The 18038-nt window shown below is 52.6% G+C and overlaps 8 protein-coding genes across 8 annotated transcripts; 3 read left to right on the top strand and 5 right to left on the bottom strand.

The window, feature by feature from the left end:
- Nucleotides 1-1063: 1063 nt before the first annotated feature.
- CCMA1212_004575 (putative secreted beta-glucosidase adg3) lies at nt 1064-2675 on the bottom strand (the record flags this gene model as incomplete). The annotated part of the gene is made up of 3 exons (XM_073701873.1): nt 1064-1955; nt 2012-2244; nt 2319-2675. The coding sequence occupies 3 exons, from the start codon at nt 2673-2675 to the stop codon at nt 1064-1066; spliced, it is 1482 nt and encodes a 493-aa protein (XP_073559552.1).
- Nucleotides 2676-3838: 1163 nt separating this feature from the next.
- CCMA1212_004574 (uncharacterized protein) lies at nt 3839-4861 on the bottom strand (the record flags this gene model as incomplete). The annotated part of the gene is made up of 3 exons (XM_073701872.1): nt 3839-4069; nt 4098-4516; nt 4855-4861. The coding sequence occupies 3 exons, from the start codon at nt 4859-4861 to the stop codon at nt 3839-3841; spliced, it is 657 nt and encodes a 218-aa protein (XP_073559687.1).
- A 141-nt stretch (nt 4862-5002) lies between these two features.
- CCMA1212_004573 (Ribosome-releasing factor 2) lies at nt 5003-7603 on the bottom strand (the record flags this gene model as incomplete). Its single annotated transcript, XM_073701871.1, has 3 exons — nt 5003-7233; nt 7284-7344; nt 7406-7603. The coding sequence occupies 3 exons, from the start codon at nt 7601-7603 to the stop codon at nt 5003-5005; spliced, it is 2490 nt and encodes an 829-aa protein (XP_073559562.1).
- A 1455-nt stretch (nt 7604-9058) lies between these two features.
- CCMA1212_004572 (uncharacterized protein) lies at nt 9059-9868 on the top strand (the record flags this gene model as incomplete). The annotated part of the gene is made up of 1 exon (XM_073701870.1): nt 9059-9868. The coding sequence occupies one exon, from the start codon at nt 9059-9061 to the stop codon at nt 9866-9868; it is 810 nt and encodes a 269-aa protein (XP_073559689.1).
- A 157-nt stretch (nt 9869-10025) lies between these two features.
- On the bottom strand, nt 10026-11698 carry CCMA1212_004571 (60S ribosomal export protein NMD3; the record flags this gene model as incomplete). The annotated part of the gene is made up of 2 exons (XM_073701869.1): nt 10026-11505; nt 11631-11698. 2 exons carry the CDS (start codon nt 11696-11698, stop codon nt 10026-10028), a joined length of 1548 nt encoding a protein of 515 aa, XP_073559561.1.
- Nucleotides 11699-12119: 421 nt separating this feature from the next.
- CCMA1212_004570 (Pre-rRNA-processing protein ESF2) lies at nt 12120-13079 on the bottom strand (the record flags this gene model as incomplete). The annotated part of the gene is made up of 1 exon (XM_073701868.1): nt 12120-13079. One exon carries the CDS (start codon nt 13077-13079, stop codon nt 12120-12122), a length of 960 nt encoding a protein of 319 aa, XP_073559556.1.
- Nucleotides 13080-13724: 645 nt separating this feature from the next.
- CCMA1212_004569 (Succinate-semialdehyde dehydrogenase [NADP]) lies at nt 13725-15421 on the top strand (the record flags this gene model as incomplete). The annotated part of the gene is made up of 3 exons (XM_073701867.1): nt 13725-14129; nt 14231-15115; nt 15308-15421. 3 exons carry the CDS (start codon nt 13725-13727, stop codon nt 15419-15421), a joined length of 1404 nt encoding a protein of 467 aa, XP_073559469.1.
- Nucleotides 15422-17068: 1647 nt separating this feature from the next.
- On the top strand, nt 17069-17605 carry CCMA1212_004568 (uncharacterized protein; the record flags this gene model as incomplete). The annotated part of the gene is made up of 3 exons (XM_073701866.1): nt 17069-17251; nt 17316-17374; nt 17437-17605. The coding sequence occupies 3 exons, from the start codon at nt 17069-17071 to the stop codon at nt 17603-17605; spliced, it is 411 nt and encodes a 136-aa protein (XP_073559677.1).
- Between the last annotated feature and the right edge of the window lie 433 nt (nt 17606-18038).

Genomic DNA, 18038 nt, shown 5'->3' with positions numbered 1-18038 from the left:
ATATCGCTAACTACGGCAACACACATGTTTGGAGACTTTGGGGTATATAAAAAGACAGACCTTGCATTTCTCTTGGAAATTTACATTCAAGCACGTAGATTTTATCAGACGCTAATCAGTCTTTATCCTATATCTCCAAAAGTGTCTCTTTCTCTTTTCCTTTTTTGTTGTTTTGGTCGATGAGTGCAGTAATTGGTAAACTTCCGCATCCCATCTTCAGTAAAGATGAACATTAAATCAGACAAAGCGAAAGATCAAAGCCAAGCACAAACAACCACTGCAAATAATAATCCGTTCCGTTCCCACCTCCATTGTTGGACATACATCGTTAAGAAGGTCTGCTAAGATAAAACTGTAACCCAAGAAGAATTTCGCTCGCTCCTTTCCCCTTCCGCTCCCTCCCCTTTGTGTTATCCTTGAGTCCCGACTCGCTCTCTGTTTCCTGAAAAGCTTTCTCTTACCGCTGAAGAGGGGTATCGCCGACATAGAAAGGCAAAAAATCAAACAAAAAAAAATATAAGACAAACAGATAATAAAGATCATAAATAAGGGACGAAAAGGACTGCCACCCGTATTCTGGCGTCATGGTAATCCAAGAAGGGAAAAATAGAAGAAGAAAAGGGGCGGGGAGATGCTAAAGCCGGAAGGGCGTCCCGTATCCGGGACACACCAACTCTGGAGACCTCCAAAAGACAGTAAACACTATCGCCGACAGAGCATATTGGCTGATATGTAAAGCATATAATAAGCGTTATGTAGATAAAAATAAAGCCATATACAGATACGGCAGCATGAAATATCAGGTCGAAGAAAAAAAAAAGGTGTGACGGGGCGGGGGGAGGGAGGAGGCAGGGTTAGACGGCCCGGGTAGACGAGGCGAAAAGAGCGAGAGCGAGAGTGACAGAGAACCGCGTCAAGTGATATAAAGTCTAGAGCAGCATATGAACAAGAATATGTAAGCTGCAGCCGACAAAAGGTGACATAGACACTGAAGTAGACGTGTGAATACAGGGTCTGCCAGAGATACAATCAACGGGGCTGCTCGCCGTCATCTTCATCTTCTTCAAAGGAAACAAGCCGCAGCGACAAAGGCAACAATAAGGCCGGCAAAGGCGGTGCTGCCTTGTTGACGACCAGCCTCGCCCTTCTTCGTAGTCGTGGTGACGGGGGCAGAGTCGGCCTGAGTGGCAGAGGGCCCTGAGGGTGCTGCGGTTGTCTGGCGAGGTGATGTGCCGTTCTCGTGGAACATGCCGGGGTTCACAGATGGGCGGGCGCGAGCCGTTGATGATGCCTTGCCGCCGGTGGTGGAGTGGGCAGCCTTGGTCGTGGCCGTGGCCGATGCGTCGGTCGTCTCGGCGGTTGTTGACTCAGCAGCTGTGGTGGTAGACTCGGCAGCGGCAGTGGTCGACGAGACTTCGGTCGTTGAAGCAGCAGCAGTGGTGGACACCTCGGTAGATGATGGCGCGGCCGTGGTCGAAGTAGCCTTCTCGACCTGGGCAGCAAAGCCACCAGCCTTGAGTCCGTGAGCAGTGGAGCTGGGCAGGGCTGAAGAGGAAGATCCGGAGTCGGAGTCGGAGCTGCCGGAGCTGCCATCCACGTTGTAGGCGACAATGTTAGCAACACCACCCTTGGGAACCGTGACGACGCAGAAGGCAGCATTGCCAGCACCAACCGCCGACTCCTTGCTATCGACACTGCCGTCAGAGTTGGGCGAGATCTCGCAGGGCAATCCGTTGCAGCCACCGTCGGGGCACTCGATTTTGACACCAAACGTGGGCAAGGTGCTCTTCAGGGCTGAATCTTGCCAGATAGGGTTCCAGCCCAGCTTGACGAACGTGTTGCCATCGCCATCCGTGTTGGCGCCCGCAACATAGGGGCTCCAGTTGCCGACGGGCTTAGATGCGACACCCCAGACACAATCGGCGACAGAGCTTCCAGGAGGGTTGATGTAGTAGCTACACAGATCGTGTCAGCAGCGTAGGTGAACGGTGAGTTGCTTGGGGCCTCTTACTGAGCTGCCGTTTCACACCAGTAGCTTGTATCCGGAACAGCAATCGTCGCCTGGTCTGTGACAAGAGTCGGGATAAGCATTGCCTCATTGCCAGGCAGCACTGTCTGGCACCACGACATTGGTTCACCGCAGTTGTTGACAGCTACGACAGCGCCGGTGCCTTCAACACAGTAGGGCTTGTTAGGGAACGGCTTGTGCACCGTGCCATCCTCATCGCAGTACAATCCTCCGTCCTAACATTGTTAGCAGCTGAAACTTGTGGAGCGGGCATGCATCTGTCTTCTCCATATCTGCACCGACCACTTACCATGGAAGACGGGTAGGAATATGAAGAGTCGGGACTCCATTGGGCCATCACCATGCCCGGCTTGCAGGCAATTGGGCAGTAGTGGCCTGGCTTGCAAGGCTGATCAGGGCTCATAGCCCAACCAGCATTCTCAGCATCGGGCGTGACAGCAACCAGGTTGGGATCGTCGGTCGGGAACGCGCATGTTCCTCGCTTGACAATGGAGTTGGGGCTCTCGACTGTGTGTGATCGCAGGTGAGTGTGCTTCTTGTTGGGAAGCTGGTGAAACCTCTTGTGCGACGAGGCGACTGTGCCGGCGGGCAGAGAGAGAAGCACAACCGCCGACGCGAGGGCGGCCTGGACGTCTGTAACCTTCATGGTGTCGCGTAAAAACGAGAGTGTGAGTCGTATTAGTGGTATTTGCGACGGAGAGAGAGCGAGTGAGGACGAGTGCAACGCTCGTGTTTCGAGATTCGAACAAACAGAACAAAGTGAGGGTCGTGTCACGGCGAACAAGCAACCAAGGAGCGACAGGAGCGACGAAAAGCTCGTCTATACAACACGGACACGACACGAAACGACACAGCGCAAAACGGGAAAAGAAAGGGAAGAGAGAGAGACGGCGGTGACGGTCGAGGTTCTATGAAAAGAGTGAGATGGACCCGCGGCGAGCAGGGCGACAACGGGCTAGTAAAGGAAGGGATTGACTGTAGTTAGTTCAAAAAGCAGCTGCTCGCAAGGGACGAGGTCCAAATGCTTGCTGCAACACTGCAGCGCACGCTCATGGCTGGTAATAATGCCTCGACCGCTCTGCTGAAGATGGGCTGTGATGCTTGCCTCGCTCAGTGGAGCTCGTGGGATGAGCGCGTCGAAATTAAACAGACGGGAGCCAATCAGCACTCGGCCTTGTTCCCCCCTGGGAAACCATAGTCCAATCCAGCCACTCAAGCAGGGTCAAAGGAAATTAAGGCCCTCCTAGTGTGAGAGACGCATCGAAGACTGCATTAACTGCAAAGGGAACAACTGCCAGATCCATCTCGAAAGCCAGACCTGGCTCGGTGTCGAGGCACTGTCAGTGCTGTGCTTTGTTGTAGACGAGGCAGCTCATAGGAAGACGAGGAGCCGACTGGTCGTACTGTGGTGGTAATCGCCAACAGTACAAGTACGGAGCAAGTCCTCGAAGCCGCCGTAGTGGCAGTAGCATCAATCTCGACTTCTTGTTTGTTAACGGCGCGGCGTTTTCCAAGAGCAACGAGAGAAGGCCATCGGTGACCCCCCCCCCCTGATATCAACATGTTTGCCGTCTGTCGCACCACAAGGGGGCGATTGCAATACTCATACTTGCTTGGACGAGGTGCATGTATTCGGACATAGTGCTCCTCCAAGCACATTACCGCCTCGAAATGACAACGTTGAGAGCAACGAGAAGAAGAAATTGATCGGCGACGCCAAAAGACGAGATTTGGCGGAACGCTCCGAATCGCTGCGTCTTGCTGATCCCCCAATCAACTTCACCATTTAGCACAGCTGAGGCTGAGGTGTCACCCCGCGATCATAAATAGAATTGGAATTAGCATCGAGGGGTTCAACGGTCGCCTTGCCACAACACCATCCAATAAGCCACCCGTCGCTTGTTCCTGAGCAGCCATGGTAATTCTCGCCAAACTGGAGGTCCTGCGACACTCGAAGCGAAGCTGATGAGACAGGTCTTGCTCCTGAGCATCTGTCCGTTTGCCGTTGCCGTAGAAGACGTGGCGGTCGAGCTGTTCTCCCTGGAAACAAGGCTAGTTGGGATTAGACATGGGGGGACTCCTTTTTTCCGCACGGGGGTGCAGGGAGAGAAATTTTGCGTAACCGACATGCTCCACTCAACACGAGGAGAACGCCCACGAGCTTGTCATCCACCGGCTGAACCAAGGTTCCTCTGTTCCTGCATTTCGTACCGAGAAGGCCAGGCATAAGAAGGCTTAGCTCAATCCAACCTTGAGCAGCACGAGTGTTGCCTGGCGCCGACCCTGGCGAAAGACGTCTGTGCTTCTGCGCACAACAAGGAGTGCCTGTTGGGCAAGGTGGTAATTGCTCGTAATGCTGCCAGCAAGAATCTGGCGAATTCTGGAAGAGAATGCCGTCTTGCCTCCGTCTCACTGCCCTCTGCCTTTTGCCCTTGTGCTCCGTCAAAATGTCCAAATCTCGGCCGTCCATCGTCGCGATATCATAAGCTCCGCCAGTGCCGCCACTGATGGCCATATTCAAACAGGGAACAGTGATGAAATGTGATTTCTTCTCTTTTCTTCCATACTTGCGTTACCTCTTCTCAATTGAAAACTGGCACCACTGCGAGTGTCCATCTGATCTTGTCCCATGGCTCCTCAAACTGCTTGCCGCCTTGGCACTGAGGTGATCCGTCAATTCGAGGATAGATCTAATGAACCGAATGCCCGATCCGTAGCCAAGACAACTGACCTGACTCACACCCTGCAAAGACTTTGCCTGGGTTTCCATGTTTCTGGTGGGCTATATCTTCTCTGCGAGTTGTGCTCAGTGACCTTCCACACACAATGCATGTGCAACTCCAGAGGCTCAGACCAACAAAGCGGTATCACGCCATCCGAAGAGCACATTCGATCTGGTGTAATAGACTGTATTAGCAGAAGGCGATGGTCGCCTTCACGCTCGCCGTAGTGGCATGCTTGCGCCAATTGCCTTCAGATATCCTTTTCCCGGTGGCCAGCCACTTTTGCGAACGAGTCGAATGACATTGTCATGGAATGGCGACCTGCAGTTTTGCTTCGTAGGTGCTCATCATAGTTCAGCATCTGTTTATAAGGAACCTTGGCAATGATCTCGACCATCCGAGCCGTGGACTTTTTGCCTCTGAGGGAAGTGACAGAGTCATATGGATCAGGTGGCGCATAGATCTTGGAGACATCAATCAGCTCCTCGCTGGCAGACTCTGCAGAACGATCGTTGACCTCGAGTACGTGGCCGCCTGCGCCGGCTGTTATGTCGTGCTGAACTGTTCCGGCGGCTGCCTCGGGGCAGACGATGTGCGTCAACATGATGGGCTCTAGAATACCAATCTGGCTTTTGTCGAATGCCTCCCGTAGAGCAGCTTGGACGGCGGTCTTTGCCGCACCACTAAAATGCCCTCCCGTTGGTGTTTCTAGCGCATCGCGAGATGTATCGAGCGTAATGTGGACATGGCAACCGTGAATGGGCGACGCACGGCGAGGCCCTCTCGCCAACCCAGCTATAGCTCCATTGAACAGCTGTTGACGCGCCTCATCCGCATCAGCCAGCACGGCGCTGGCTTCGCCGTGCATGGGAATGTCGATCTGAACAACATTGCCATCCTTCTCAAGACCAGTTTCTATCAAAGTGTCATGCTCCCCTTCCTCTATCGGCTTGAGGGTGACCGTGCAGGTAACCTTGCCAGATTTGCCAGCCACTGGGCGGTCGAAAATTGCATGTTGAGGAGAAGTCGCAGCAGTAACACACTCCTTGTAGTCGACTTCGATCGGACCAAACTCGGCATCTATCTTGTGCTTCTGTCGCATGTTGTAAAGAGACACATCCAGGTGAAGCTTTCCCATGCCCTGGATGGTGAATTGGTCGGTCTTTGGGTTTCTGCTCCACCGAAGGCTTGGGTCTTCTCGCGAAGCACTCTCCAGGGCGGCCTCTAACTGCTGGGCTGCGACATTGCCATATGGATCAACTTGCAGGAAGGCGACCGGTGGCGGGATTTCGGGAGGTCTTATTTGTATATGTCGCAAATGCTCGGGAACCGCTTTGCCGCTTGCCATGGTGATCAGGGTATCTCCGGTGCGTGCCTTCTTGAGTCCCCTCAAAGCTCCAATTTGGCCAACCGAAAGCTCCTGAATGTCTTCAGTCTTCGATGCTGATATCTGCAGGATCCCCATCGGGCGTTCCTGGATCAGCATATGGGTGTTGAAGCTCGGCGCATTGCGAGTCAAGGTGCCATGGTAGACTCTCACAAAGCTGATGACGCCCTCTTTTGGATGGTCGAATACTTTGAAAACAGATGCCACGGAAGTGACGTTCGGATCAATAGCCTTTTTGCCTTTCCCCCTGAGAGCCTCGCGAAGCTCAGTCTTGGTACTCCCGACCCTGACCTCCACGTGAGGCCGTTCAGCCGGATTTGGGAGGTAGTCGGCAATGGCATCCATCAGCGGCTCAACTCCGATGTGACGAAAACTTGAGCCCGCGAATACAGGTATGACACTGCCATCGCCACTTTGTATGCTTCTCCTGATGGCCTGCTTCAGTAGAGAGGCAGGAATGCTTTCATTTTCAGCCAAGAATTCGTCCATCACAGCCTCGTCAAAATCCGCTAGGCCCTCAATCAAGCGTTGACGCGCCACCTGCATCTCCGTCAATAACGACTGGTTTGAGGTTGAGAGTAACTCCTTGAGCTCAGCCGGCTCGTACCGAGCTTTTTGCCTCTCGCTCTTCCATCGGTACCCTACACCATCAATAACATCAATTACACCAACAAAGTCCTCTTTCTCCCACCATGGAATTTGACAAACCAACGGCCATCCTTTGAGTCGAGAGCCGACTTCCAAGACGGATTTTCTGAAGGACGCGCCCTCACGGTCCAGCTTGTTGCAGTAAACAATCCGTGGGATCTTGAACTCCTGGGCAGAGGCCCAGACTCTTTCTGTGTGTGCTTCCACGCCCTTGACAGAGTCGATAATGCAGACCGCTCCATCAAGAATTGGTAGGCACCTGTCGACCTCAAACCTAAAGTCCTGATGACCAGGAGTGTCTATGAGATTGATGGTCTTTGGTGATGTTCCATGCGGACAATCTTGTTGGAGTGGCCAGTGGAATGTGATAGCCGCCGACTGGATGGTGATTCCACGTTCCCGCTCGAGCTCCAGGAAATCAGTGACGGTGTTGCCAGAGTCCACATCTAAGTCTGTCAGCTAGGGTGTTCTGGGAGTAAGTGTCTTTGCTGCAGACCTCCTACTCGTTGCGTCACGCCGCTGTAGTAGAGCATGCGTTCAGTTGTTGTTGTTTTGCCCTACACAATGGGTAAGCATCAAGGTCAGGACGGCTGAATGACATGCAGGTGCAAGCCTTACAGCATCAACGTGGGCAATGATGCCGATGTTGCGAGTATTCTCAAGCAGTGAGCTCATATGCCTCGTGCCACTTGCATTGCCGTACAGAGGCCTTTTAGGAGGAACAGATCCCGTCACGGCCCTGTTGACCGACCGCGTCAGGAAGCCGCATTGTCTCCTCCTCACTGAGGCTCGGCGAAGGAGAGCCACAGCAATCATGGCGAGTCGATCTAGAGGCGACGCCCTGCGAAAAATAGCAGTAATGGCGGCTGAACCGCTAATCCATCAGAACTGTGCCCTCAGCACTCAACTGTGAGGGATTAAAGCAAAACTCAAGGTGTATTGAACGGCAATTTTAAAGTTTGGGAGAGCTTGAAGCTCGGCGTGGAATGTTGTTAGTGATACCTCAGGTATCGATGGAGTTCTTTCCAACTCAGCGGGGCCTGGAGCTTCTGCAGACATGCACTTATCCCTAAATATGTCTATACCCGATATTATGCTTCAACGCAGCTTCGTCATATGAATTGCCAGTCACTTACCTTCCAGGTTGCAGAGGAAAATAAGATTAAAGGAAGCTCTTGTATGTTCTTTGTTGAAATGCACTACGAGCGACAGATACTCAGTTGTAGGCGGCACTTATGGAGATCCGGGGATGAGAAGCACCTGGTCTAGGTTAAGGAATATTAAGCCTCAAGTGGTTCACCTCGATGCCGCCATGGAATGAATACAATGTCGACTAAAAGGGGACATGTTTGACTCTCTATCCTATTACATGCGAATCTTTATCGTTGATTTTGACGGAATTGTCAGCTATTACTCTGAGGCGGCTGGGTTAACGGGCAAGTCATTCACTTACTTCATGTGAGCTTCAATGGCCGAAATGGGAAGCATGGGAACTTGTTAGAACAACAACGCCTCATTCAGCTATGACAAGTTCCTCTAGAAGGGTTGAAGCGTGAACCCCAAATTTCAATCCCGAGAAATTGATACTACGCGCATCTAGAAACTTATATATCCTTGGGTAGGGTAGGAATGCGGACCTGGTGCCTGTCAATCGTTAGGGGATGATATGGACTGTACTGTGCACATTGCAAGGTAAAGTGCAGCCTGCGCACTAAACACTTCTGACGTTACAGTTGAGCCTTGGAGACCAAACTCAACCACCAAAACAACGACCATTCACGACCAAGATTCAAGCAACCATGGCAAGGAAATTGCCATGGAAAAAAGAACAGAGAGGCTCAGAGCCCTCGCCAAGCAGCAGCGCGAGAATATCAGCAACTCGGAGTCCAGCATCGCCTGCATCGAGACCAGCGGCGCAACCCGAGCGTCGGCATGTCGTGCGAACGCCTGTATCGCGCAGGCACGTCCAGCGCGTTTTGGATTCCGGTATGAATGAGTGCAAATCTGCTTTTCAGTAGTCTGAAAACAGTGAGAATTGGAGATTGTGATTTGATGACTGATAACTTGCTTTTGAAGATCCCATTCGAAGTCTATCTACTTCTCCTCCGCCCGAGAGGCCTCATGAAGAGTACATCCGCACCATCTGAGATACTGCCGTTAATGACAATTGCTCAGTTCAACATGCAGCTTCCTCTCACTAGTTTGCGACTAACTGGCTGTGTTTCTTTCAGGTTCATGATTCCAGGGGCGCTACACGATGACAAGTACAGAATGGTCGAAGACGAGTTGCTGCACGTCGCCCAGCGCTTCACAGCGCATCTCCACCGCGCAGAATACGACCGCCTCAAAGCCCTCGCCAAGGCTCAAAACGCGAATACCATCCGCGAGATTGAGCGTCCAATTGTACCAGATACGGTTCCAACTGCCAGGACGCGACAAAGAAGAGCGTCGCGCCAGCGGGCTTTGAAGCAGCGCAAGGCGCTGGCGGTGGATGGCCGCGGCGATGAGGATCGGAAAGCGAAAGACGATGGAGCAAAGTCGCCGGTGGCGGCAACGGGCTTGCGAGGCTTGATGGAGGCGCCGAGGCGTGAGGGTAGGAACATCATGCCCGCTGTGAGCGCTTCGTCTACTTCGTCTAGGACGAGAGCGGCCGCGGGATACTCGAGCAAGTCATTACCGCAGCAGGATTCTCGAAGTCGAGAGCCGTCGCCATCACTGCCACCGTTACCTTCATCAGTAAAGAGGGCCAAGTTCGGACCGCCCACCAGTTCAAGCTCAAGCTCTGCGCCAAGCAGAAGCACGTCACAACATCCTCGCGGTTCCAAGTCGGACGTCCAAGCCACGTCTTCACCCGCCACAAAAGGTCCGAAGGAACCGCCTCGGACAGAGCGCAATAATATCCCCGAACAACGACCCAGGCTTCACGTTGTGGACGACGACGATGATGATCTCTTCGGTTTGCACGAGCGTAGGATGAGCAGAAAGAAGTCCCGAGAGCAGTTCAACCGGTCGGGCGCCAGACGGGATGTTAAAGGCGAATCGAACACAATCGACCTGACCTCTATCCCTTCATTCTTATAGATATCTAGTGAGAACTCGACCACGTCAGGAGGATGAAGAAAATTACGACCTATCACGGTAACTGATTAGATGCTTCGAGGCATATGTGCACTTCTCGTGGCGGCCAAACATGACGTCGTTAAATTCATTCATGTGAGTATCAGGAACCCCTCTACCACTAATCCTCCATTGTGAGCTCATCAAAGTCGTCTAGAAGCTCATCCATATCCACTCCGGGAACGTCATCGTCTACGTCGTCCTCCGTCTCGGCTATGCTCATCTCCTCATCATTTGCCTTCTTGGGGTTCTTGTAAAGCGCCAAAGCCGCACGAAGTTCTTCGTCTTCCTCGACGTCGCGCAAGAACATCTCGTATTCCTTATCCATACGTTCTTGGTCCGCCTTCTTTGGCAGAAGGTCGCCCTCGTCCTTATTCATGCGCTTGAGCTTCCAGTTGCGGCGACGGTTCCTCCTGCGGTTGGGGTAGTGTTTCTTCACCAGCACCACATCCGGAATGGTTGACGAATACGTGTTGGACTCCTCTATGGCATCAAATTCCGGGTTGTTAAAGTTGGTGCCGCTCAGCATGTAACCCATTGCTGAATCTCCCGGCTGCAGTAGGTTTCCAAGATGTGTTCTGGTAAAGTATGTCTTGTCGTTGACACCCAGATCGGAAGCACGAGCAACGGTCGCCTCGGCGAGCACCCACTTGCCCCTTCGAGTAGGGGTGGGCTCAATGTCCATGACGATAAACTCAACCAGCTCCATCGCGTCGGCGAGGGCTGTGAAGGGAGCGCGCCAGTAGATGGACGAGCTGACTTCCGCCGTTTGGAGAGTCTGCGGGTCCATGAGGTAGACTGCTGTGCCGATCTTGTGGCAGAGGACGAGGGGGGAGATGTTGCCACTCTGTTTCGCAAGCTTTATCGGCAGCGCAACCAGGTCATCTCTGCATACGGGAACGAGTTCGGCGGAGAAGGTGAATTTGTATGATTTTTTCGAGGTGTGGGTATCCATGGAGATCAGTTCTTGTGAGGACTTGACTTTGACGGGAACGACCGAGTTGAGGAAGTCGACAAACTTCTCTGCCTGGTTTCGCACTGAGAAGAAAAAATCGATGCCGTCCTTGGCTTCCTTGATGTTGAGCGTCTCTCTGTGCGCACCGTGTTTCAGGACGAGCTGCTCCAGGAAGTGGAACGTCCTCTTGTGCAAGACCTTCTGTCGGACTTGGACGCAGGCTCTCCAGTGGTTAGGAGTGAAACTCTTCGCACACTCGGGGCACTGCTGATGCGCCACAACATATACGACCTCGAAGCTCTGCTGCAGCAGGACACCCTGCTGGACGGCGTCTTGGACGGTCAACTTGACCTTTACTCTCCGGGAGTGAGGCTCGGTCCAGATGAAGCTCGCATCGACGATTCGCACTTTGTTCAGGCCCCTCAACTTCTTGAGGCAGAGCGCTAGGAGTTCGCGGGATTCGGGCATGGCGGAAATCCAACTTGAGGGTGGCAATAACCATCTCTCACAATCTCTGCATTGCTGGATGGTGGCCTCTCGCTGGATTCCCTGGGAGATGTCGTTGGTCAACTTGATGCAGTCGTAGCAGGCGGCGCCCGTGGCTGTTGTTCCGTCGATCGGAGCACCGCAGTTGTGGCAGAGAATGCTGTGGATGACGAGTCTTAGCATTTGATCTTCACCAAATATCATGGACGGGCTGTCGCGAGAAGACGACGAAGCGACGACGTTCGTCCGCAGACGAGCCGTGGGAAAAGGTGTGAAATGACTTACGTTGCTGCCGTATGCATCTGCTGCGACACAGGCGCAATGGAAATGGCATCATCCAGGTCCATAGACATCTTGTTTGATGAGGCCGATGGCGATGTGGTGGGTGTTTAGGTATGGAGAGGGAATCACCAGACGGGAGTCGCCTCTGATACAACATGGACGAAGAAAGTTCGAAAAATATTTTGCCCCGCTGCTTGATAAGCGGCCTGGTCGGGCTTATCGCTGGCAATTTTGCCTGCAACGCTTGTTGCCGGATCTGTCGTAGTGGATTCGCAGCAGTGAGTCGGTCGCGTGGGCATTTCTACAGCATAATGTCGCGGAGAGCAAGGCAGATATCTAGACTATCGGACATCAGCTTATGTTAAATTTCGAAATTCGGCTGGTATTGACAATTCTTATGCTTGGTCTTATACAATCAAGGACCTTCTATATATACATTCAACAGACGCAGGAAGCAAGAACGGATATAGTAACCGTGAACGATTCCAACAGCTAAAAGATCTTGCTCAACACTCTGCTCACCCGCTCCGGTTCCGCGGTCGTATTCTCGCTCTTGGTGATCTTGGGTATCTGTTTGAAGGTCCGCACGCTTCCCTTCGGCTCCTCGCTGTCCGCCGCGTCGCTCGCCTTCCTCTTCTTCGCCTTAGCCTTTGATTCCATGCCATCCAGCATCTTGGCCCTCTCGACGTTTCGGACAAAGAGCTTGTTCTCCCGTGTTGTCTTGCTGATTTCAGCCCGCATGCGACTTGATCTCTCGGCATCCTCGGCGGCAATCTGCTCCGTCAAGTTGTGCCATTTGAAGCCCTTGAGATAGAGCAGGTTCCAGATATCGTCGTGGTAATAGCTGCCCTTCTTGCCACCGATTGGCCGCGCGTTCAGAAGCTCGCACACAGCCTTTGCGTCCTTCTTCTTGATGAACTCCACCCAGCCCTCGGTAAACGTCTTCTTCTTGTTGCCGCCGCCTTTGATACGTCGCGCTCGTGCGATTGGGTCTTCGGGGGCGAGGAATATTCTGTTGATGGCTCCATATGGAGAAAGGAGAGAGCGCAGCTTGTTCGGTTTCATGAAGGGCGGCACGCGGGAGATGTATACGACGCCGGATTTTCTGATTGCTTCGTCTGTCGCGACAAGGTTCTTCCTCGTCAACGGCCGGACAACACCAGGCAGATCTTTGGCCCTGAGCTTTTTTGCCTTCTTGTTGCCGCTGTCTTGGTCGCCTTTTGCAGAGTCTCCATCCTTTTCCGTCTGTTCTGAGGTCTCCTTCTCTCCATCGCTGCCGTCTTGTTCCTTGTCGCTAAATTCAGCATCGTCGTCCTCATCGTCGCTGCTAATCTTCCGCCGCTTGGGACCGCGTCCACCCTTTTTCACTTCATCGTCCGAGTCGTAAGTGTTCAAGCGCTCGTCTTCGCTGTCGGACACGTCCAAGAAATCGTTGGCCTTTGTGGCAGCCATTGTGTGTGACCTTTGTTGAGAATTACTCCAAACTTGGCTCGGAGCTCAGCAGATGGCTGCAGCGAGAAGGAAAAAAAGTCCCTTATCGATAAGGCATCGCTGTATTGCATTTACCGAGTTGCATCGCTATAAACGGATCACTCCCCCCACTAATGGGCTGAGCGAATCAAACCGGATGTGAACCAAAAGCCATGCCGCGGGAACATGGTTGAATGGGAAGGAAGCGCTAGTTTTATTAAGCTTCTTTCGATGGCAATTCGTATACCTTTTTCCAGTCCTGATTCAACAAGGCTTTTTACTCATCATTTGCCTCAACAGACGCGCCGAGCCCATTCTCCAGTAACGCGACCCTCTTACGTACAGTTACCGGGTAGCTTCTCAGCACGGCTCGGAGGCGATAATCCAGTCATACATCTCTGGCGTATTACTGAAATCAAATGGATAGGTATGGCGGGGCAACGATATCGGTGACGTGGGGCAAATCATGAACGGGCAAGAGCGGCCTTGAGACCGGTATCACACTTCCCCTCTCGCTTTCCTCCCCTTTCGCGTTTCACATGTTCCATTATCTTCTCTTCGTTTTTCGAACCCTCGGAATATTATTCCATCAACAAGTCCCCGGTCAGATTTAGAAGACACGCAAACATGTCCGTTGAGGTGATCAGAACCATCTCCCCGAGCACCAACGAGGTGGTCATCACTCGCAATGGCGCCTCGGCTGCCGATCTGGAGCTGCTTCCCAAGGTCGCCACCGAAGCCTTTCTGGAATTCCGCAAGACAAAGCTCAAGGACAGGCAAGACATTGTCCGCAAGTTCCTCGCCGCATTGGACAAGCACAAGGACGACCTTGCCCTGGAATTGACCACTCAGATGGGCCGGCCAATCGCTTACACGGCAAAAGAAGTCACAACGGCCATTAAGAGGGCGGAGTATCTCCTGAAAATCAGCAACGAGGTCTTACAGGATGTCGAGGGCGAAGCCGAGAAAGGATTCAAGCGTTTCATTCGGAGAGCACCCGTCGGCCCTGTTCTCATCATCTTTGCCTGGAATGTAAGCAGCACCACTATCCTGTGCCAGCCACTGCTACACGCGCTATTTCGCGCTCTCTCTCTCTTTCAATTTTCTCTTGTTAACTCATTGTTGTCTCAAAGTATCCTTATTTGATCCTCGTCAATGCACTGATTCCAGCAATCCTGGCCGGAAACAGTGTGATTTTGAAGCCATCGCCGCAGACGCCAACTGTTGTAGAACAAGTGGCCAAGCTCTTCTCAGAGGCCGGCCTGCCCAACGGCGTTCTGCAACATTTCCACTGCGGATCTCCTAGTCTCATGGAGACTATTGTTCGAGACCCTAGGGTTTCGCTGATTTGTTTCACGGGATCCGTTGCTGGCGGTCTTGCCGTGCAACAAGCTGCCGCAGACAGGATCGTCAACGTGACCCTCGAACTAGGCGGCAAGGATCCCGCATACATCAGAGACGATGTAGATATCGACTGGGTCGCCGAAGAAATTGTCGATGGCGCCATCTTCAACTCTGGTCAAAGCTGCTGCTCCATTGAACGAGTCTATGTACATGAAAAGGTGCACGATGACTTCGTGGCGGCCGTTCAGAAGGTGCTCAAGGGATACAAGCTGGGAGACCCCTTTGACAAATCGACCCATATTGGGCCCGTCGTTTCCAAGCGCTCCAAGGAAACAATAGAGGCACACATTCAGGACGCCTTGGAAAAGGGAGCCAAGGATGTTACGCCGGAAAACGAAAGCTTCCAAAACCCTCCGCCCAAGGGCAACTTTGTGAAACCAACCCTATTGACGGATGTGGATCACACAATGGCGGTCATGACGGAAGAGACATTTGGACCTGTAATTCCGGTGATGAAGGTAAAGGGCGACGACGAGGCCGTGAAGCTGATGAATGACAGCGAATTTGGACTCACGGCCAGCATCTGGACCAAAGATGTTGATCGAGGCTACGACCTTTGTGAGCAGGTTGACGCCGGCACTGTCTTTGTCAACCGCTGCGATTACCCCAGCCCGGTAAGTCGACGACGACGCGTGCATCCCGATAATCGCATCGCATCCCTCCCCTCTTCCTCTCCCTTAGGTGGCCCGTGGTCGCATGTACCCGCCCGGGCAGCAATTCTGGGAGACAATCACCCCGTCAGGCAATCAATGTTGAATCAATTCATCGCGGACGACCCATTTGCTGACTGTTCCACCAACAAATAGGACCTTGCTTGGACAGGATGGAAGAACTCGGGCAGAGGCCAGACTCTTGGCAGATTTGGCTTCGACGCTTTCGTCAAGTCCAAGAGCTTTCACATCAAGGACTACCCCAAATAAGCGTCAGACGAGCGCCCTGTGGCTCTGATTTTAATCTTAATCAGGTACATAAAGAAAGAACCTTGAAAAGCAAAGACCGTTGCCATCACCGAATTGAACCTAGTGCCAGCCGTGCCTCCGCACCAGCCCCAAAGATTAGCGAGAGATCTCCCTTTGGGCTCCTTTCAGCGTCGAAGCGTCGGGTCTGTGATTGGCTCGCCCGCGCGACGAATAACGCGAGGACATTAAACTCTACTATACCGGACAAGGGTTTCCCATGTCTCACGGTTTCAAGGTTCGATTTCGATTCCTCGCGAGGGAACACGGCAGCATCTCACGTTCTGCATGCATGCAGAGGCGGGCGCTTTCCCCACCGCGGCCTGCAAATCGAAGCCTAAGCCCCAGCCAGAGACGAACGGGAAGCCGTGTTGATATGAAACAGAAATCTTCGTCAAGGCAAGGAGGCTGTGATGATGGCGGATCGGCCAAGCCGCCGGTCGACCCCCATATTCGTTCTGTGCAGGAAAGGAAGCAAACAAAGGCCGTGCACGTCCATTCGCAGCTCCGCCCGTTGCTCCGCCCGTGACATGACGGCCTCATGTCGTTGTCGCCGCGCTCGCCTACCGACAGCTCATTATCCTGGAGAATGCTACGGCATACGGGGGTGCTGCGGCAGGGTGCCGGCATCTGGAATGCCAATTCAGGCCTCACGCATTCCACCTGAAGCCGTGAGCGAATGCACAGGTTTTGCCTCTGGCCGGCATGTGAGACAGCAAATCTGCAGGCAGGCATCTGTTGCCCTCCTGCTCCCCTAGTGTTGTTGCACTCCGCGCAGCCGCGTGCGAGCGTGTGTGTGAGTGTGTCTAATGAGACCCCATTTCGACAGAGGCCCATGAGCGGCACCGACCGAAGGGCTGTCGAATCATGGTGCTCAGACACCCATAGATGCCGATGCGAGGTGATGGATATATATTTGGCCAGCGCCGCATCCGTCGGCAACGTGCTGGGTTTGTGAATCTCAAGCCGGTCACCTCCATTCATTCTGCATCCAGGCGGCTCGGAGCCTCATCAGCACCAGCCCACACACTCTTTCACCCCCCTGTCATTCCTTCTCTCGTCTCTTTCCTCCCCTTGTCTTTCCTTCGGCAGTGTGCAGCAACAGCCGCATTTAATTGTTTGTTCGCTTTTGTGTGTCTTGCTCGTATTCTATCTTTCTTCTTATTCTCCCCCGCCTCTCTTTCTGTTCTAATTGAAAAAGCCCACATCGTCTCGACCCAATCGCTCGTATCTTCATCGAAGGTTCCATTCTTGCACCAACAACAACACTCGACCAACAACATCCGGTAGAGCAAGACAGAGGAATTAGGAGCCACCGCAAACGCAATCTTTTATTCTTCTTTTCCCTTTTACTATTTTTATCGTTGTAATTACGGCGACTAGTTGTGAAGCAAACTTGTGCCGGTTCAATTACACACACATACAGCCACTCTTGTCGACGTCTTATTATCCTCTTTTCATTCACTGCCTTCCTTTTCTTGTCATTGATCTCCATCTACCAAAACATTATTCTTCAATCGTTCTAGCGCTCATCTTCGGCTATCATTCTCAATTCTTCGTCGTCATTTCCGTTCTTTATCGAGTCAACAACTTTTGTCTTTCCCTCAACCAATGGCGCAGTTGCCGAGAAGTGTTTCGCTGGTCAACCTGGAAACCGAGAGCATTAGTGGCTATTCCAACACGACATACGCAACCACCGACATGCGGCTCAGGAACAATGTTCGGACTCTGTATGAACGCATGCAGCAGGCTTTGCGCCATGGAAGGCGGAAGCCGAGACGCGGGTTGGAAATTGTACGTCCCATGTGCTCTATGTTTCAGTTTTCGAGCGAGCTTCTGACCAACGTTTGTCTTTTAGTCTTCTCCTTTTGGCCTCAAGAAGGAACCTGTTCTGCTTCCCGGTGTCTCGCAGGAAGAGTAAGTCTCCCTGACACAATTCTTACCATCTGCACTGCGTGCTAATGACTTGCTCGCCACAGACTGAGCATACTTCGAGAGAAGGCTGCCGCCAGTCAAATCGGTGTGGCTGAGGACTCCATGTACCCCGACCCAACGTCCAGCCTGCCTCGGTCGCTCCGTTCTCGCTCCCCTTACCGAAGCCCTTCGCCTTTCTCCGTTGCCTCTGCCAAAGAACAGCAATCCAGTTGATGGAACGAATGGATGCAAACCTCCTGAACGAAACCACAATATCACCATCTCCATGACTGAGGACCGAACGGATACTACGATCACTATGTCTTACTCTTACTGCATCGGATTCTGATGCCTTTCCTTTACTCTTTGCTCTTTTTTTCTTATCTTTTCCTTTTTCTGGACTTGCTTTTTGAGCGCGGTGAATAAGGGGCGAAACAGACTGGTTAGATGGTACGGACTGGTTTGGGACCTGGAACGGACACTTAATATGGATCACTACGGGATAGATTGGACAGGACCGGCGGGCGATTAACGGGACAAACATAGACACTTACTATTACAACGGCGATCCCGTTTGCTCGCAACGAGGAAAAAACAACAGGGAAACGCAAACAGACTTAATTCGGTAATGATGGATGCTAAGGGGGGGGGGGGCGACGGAAAAGGG

The sequence above is a fragment of the Trichoderma ghanense genome (genome assembly GCF_004382785.1).
Source record: "Trichoderma ghanense strain CCMA-1212 chromosome Unknown scaffold_4, whole genome shotgun sequence".
Taxonomy (NCBI): domain Eukaryota; kingdom Fungi; phylum Ascomycota; class Sordariomycetes; order Hypocreales; family Hypocreaceae; genus Trichoderma; species Trichoderma ghanense.
Note: the sequence above shows the minus strand (reverse complement) of the source record. Positions and strands in the feature narration are given on the sequence as shown.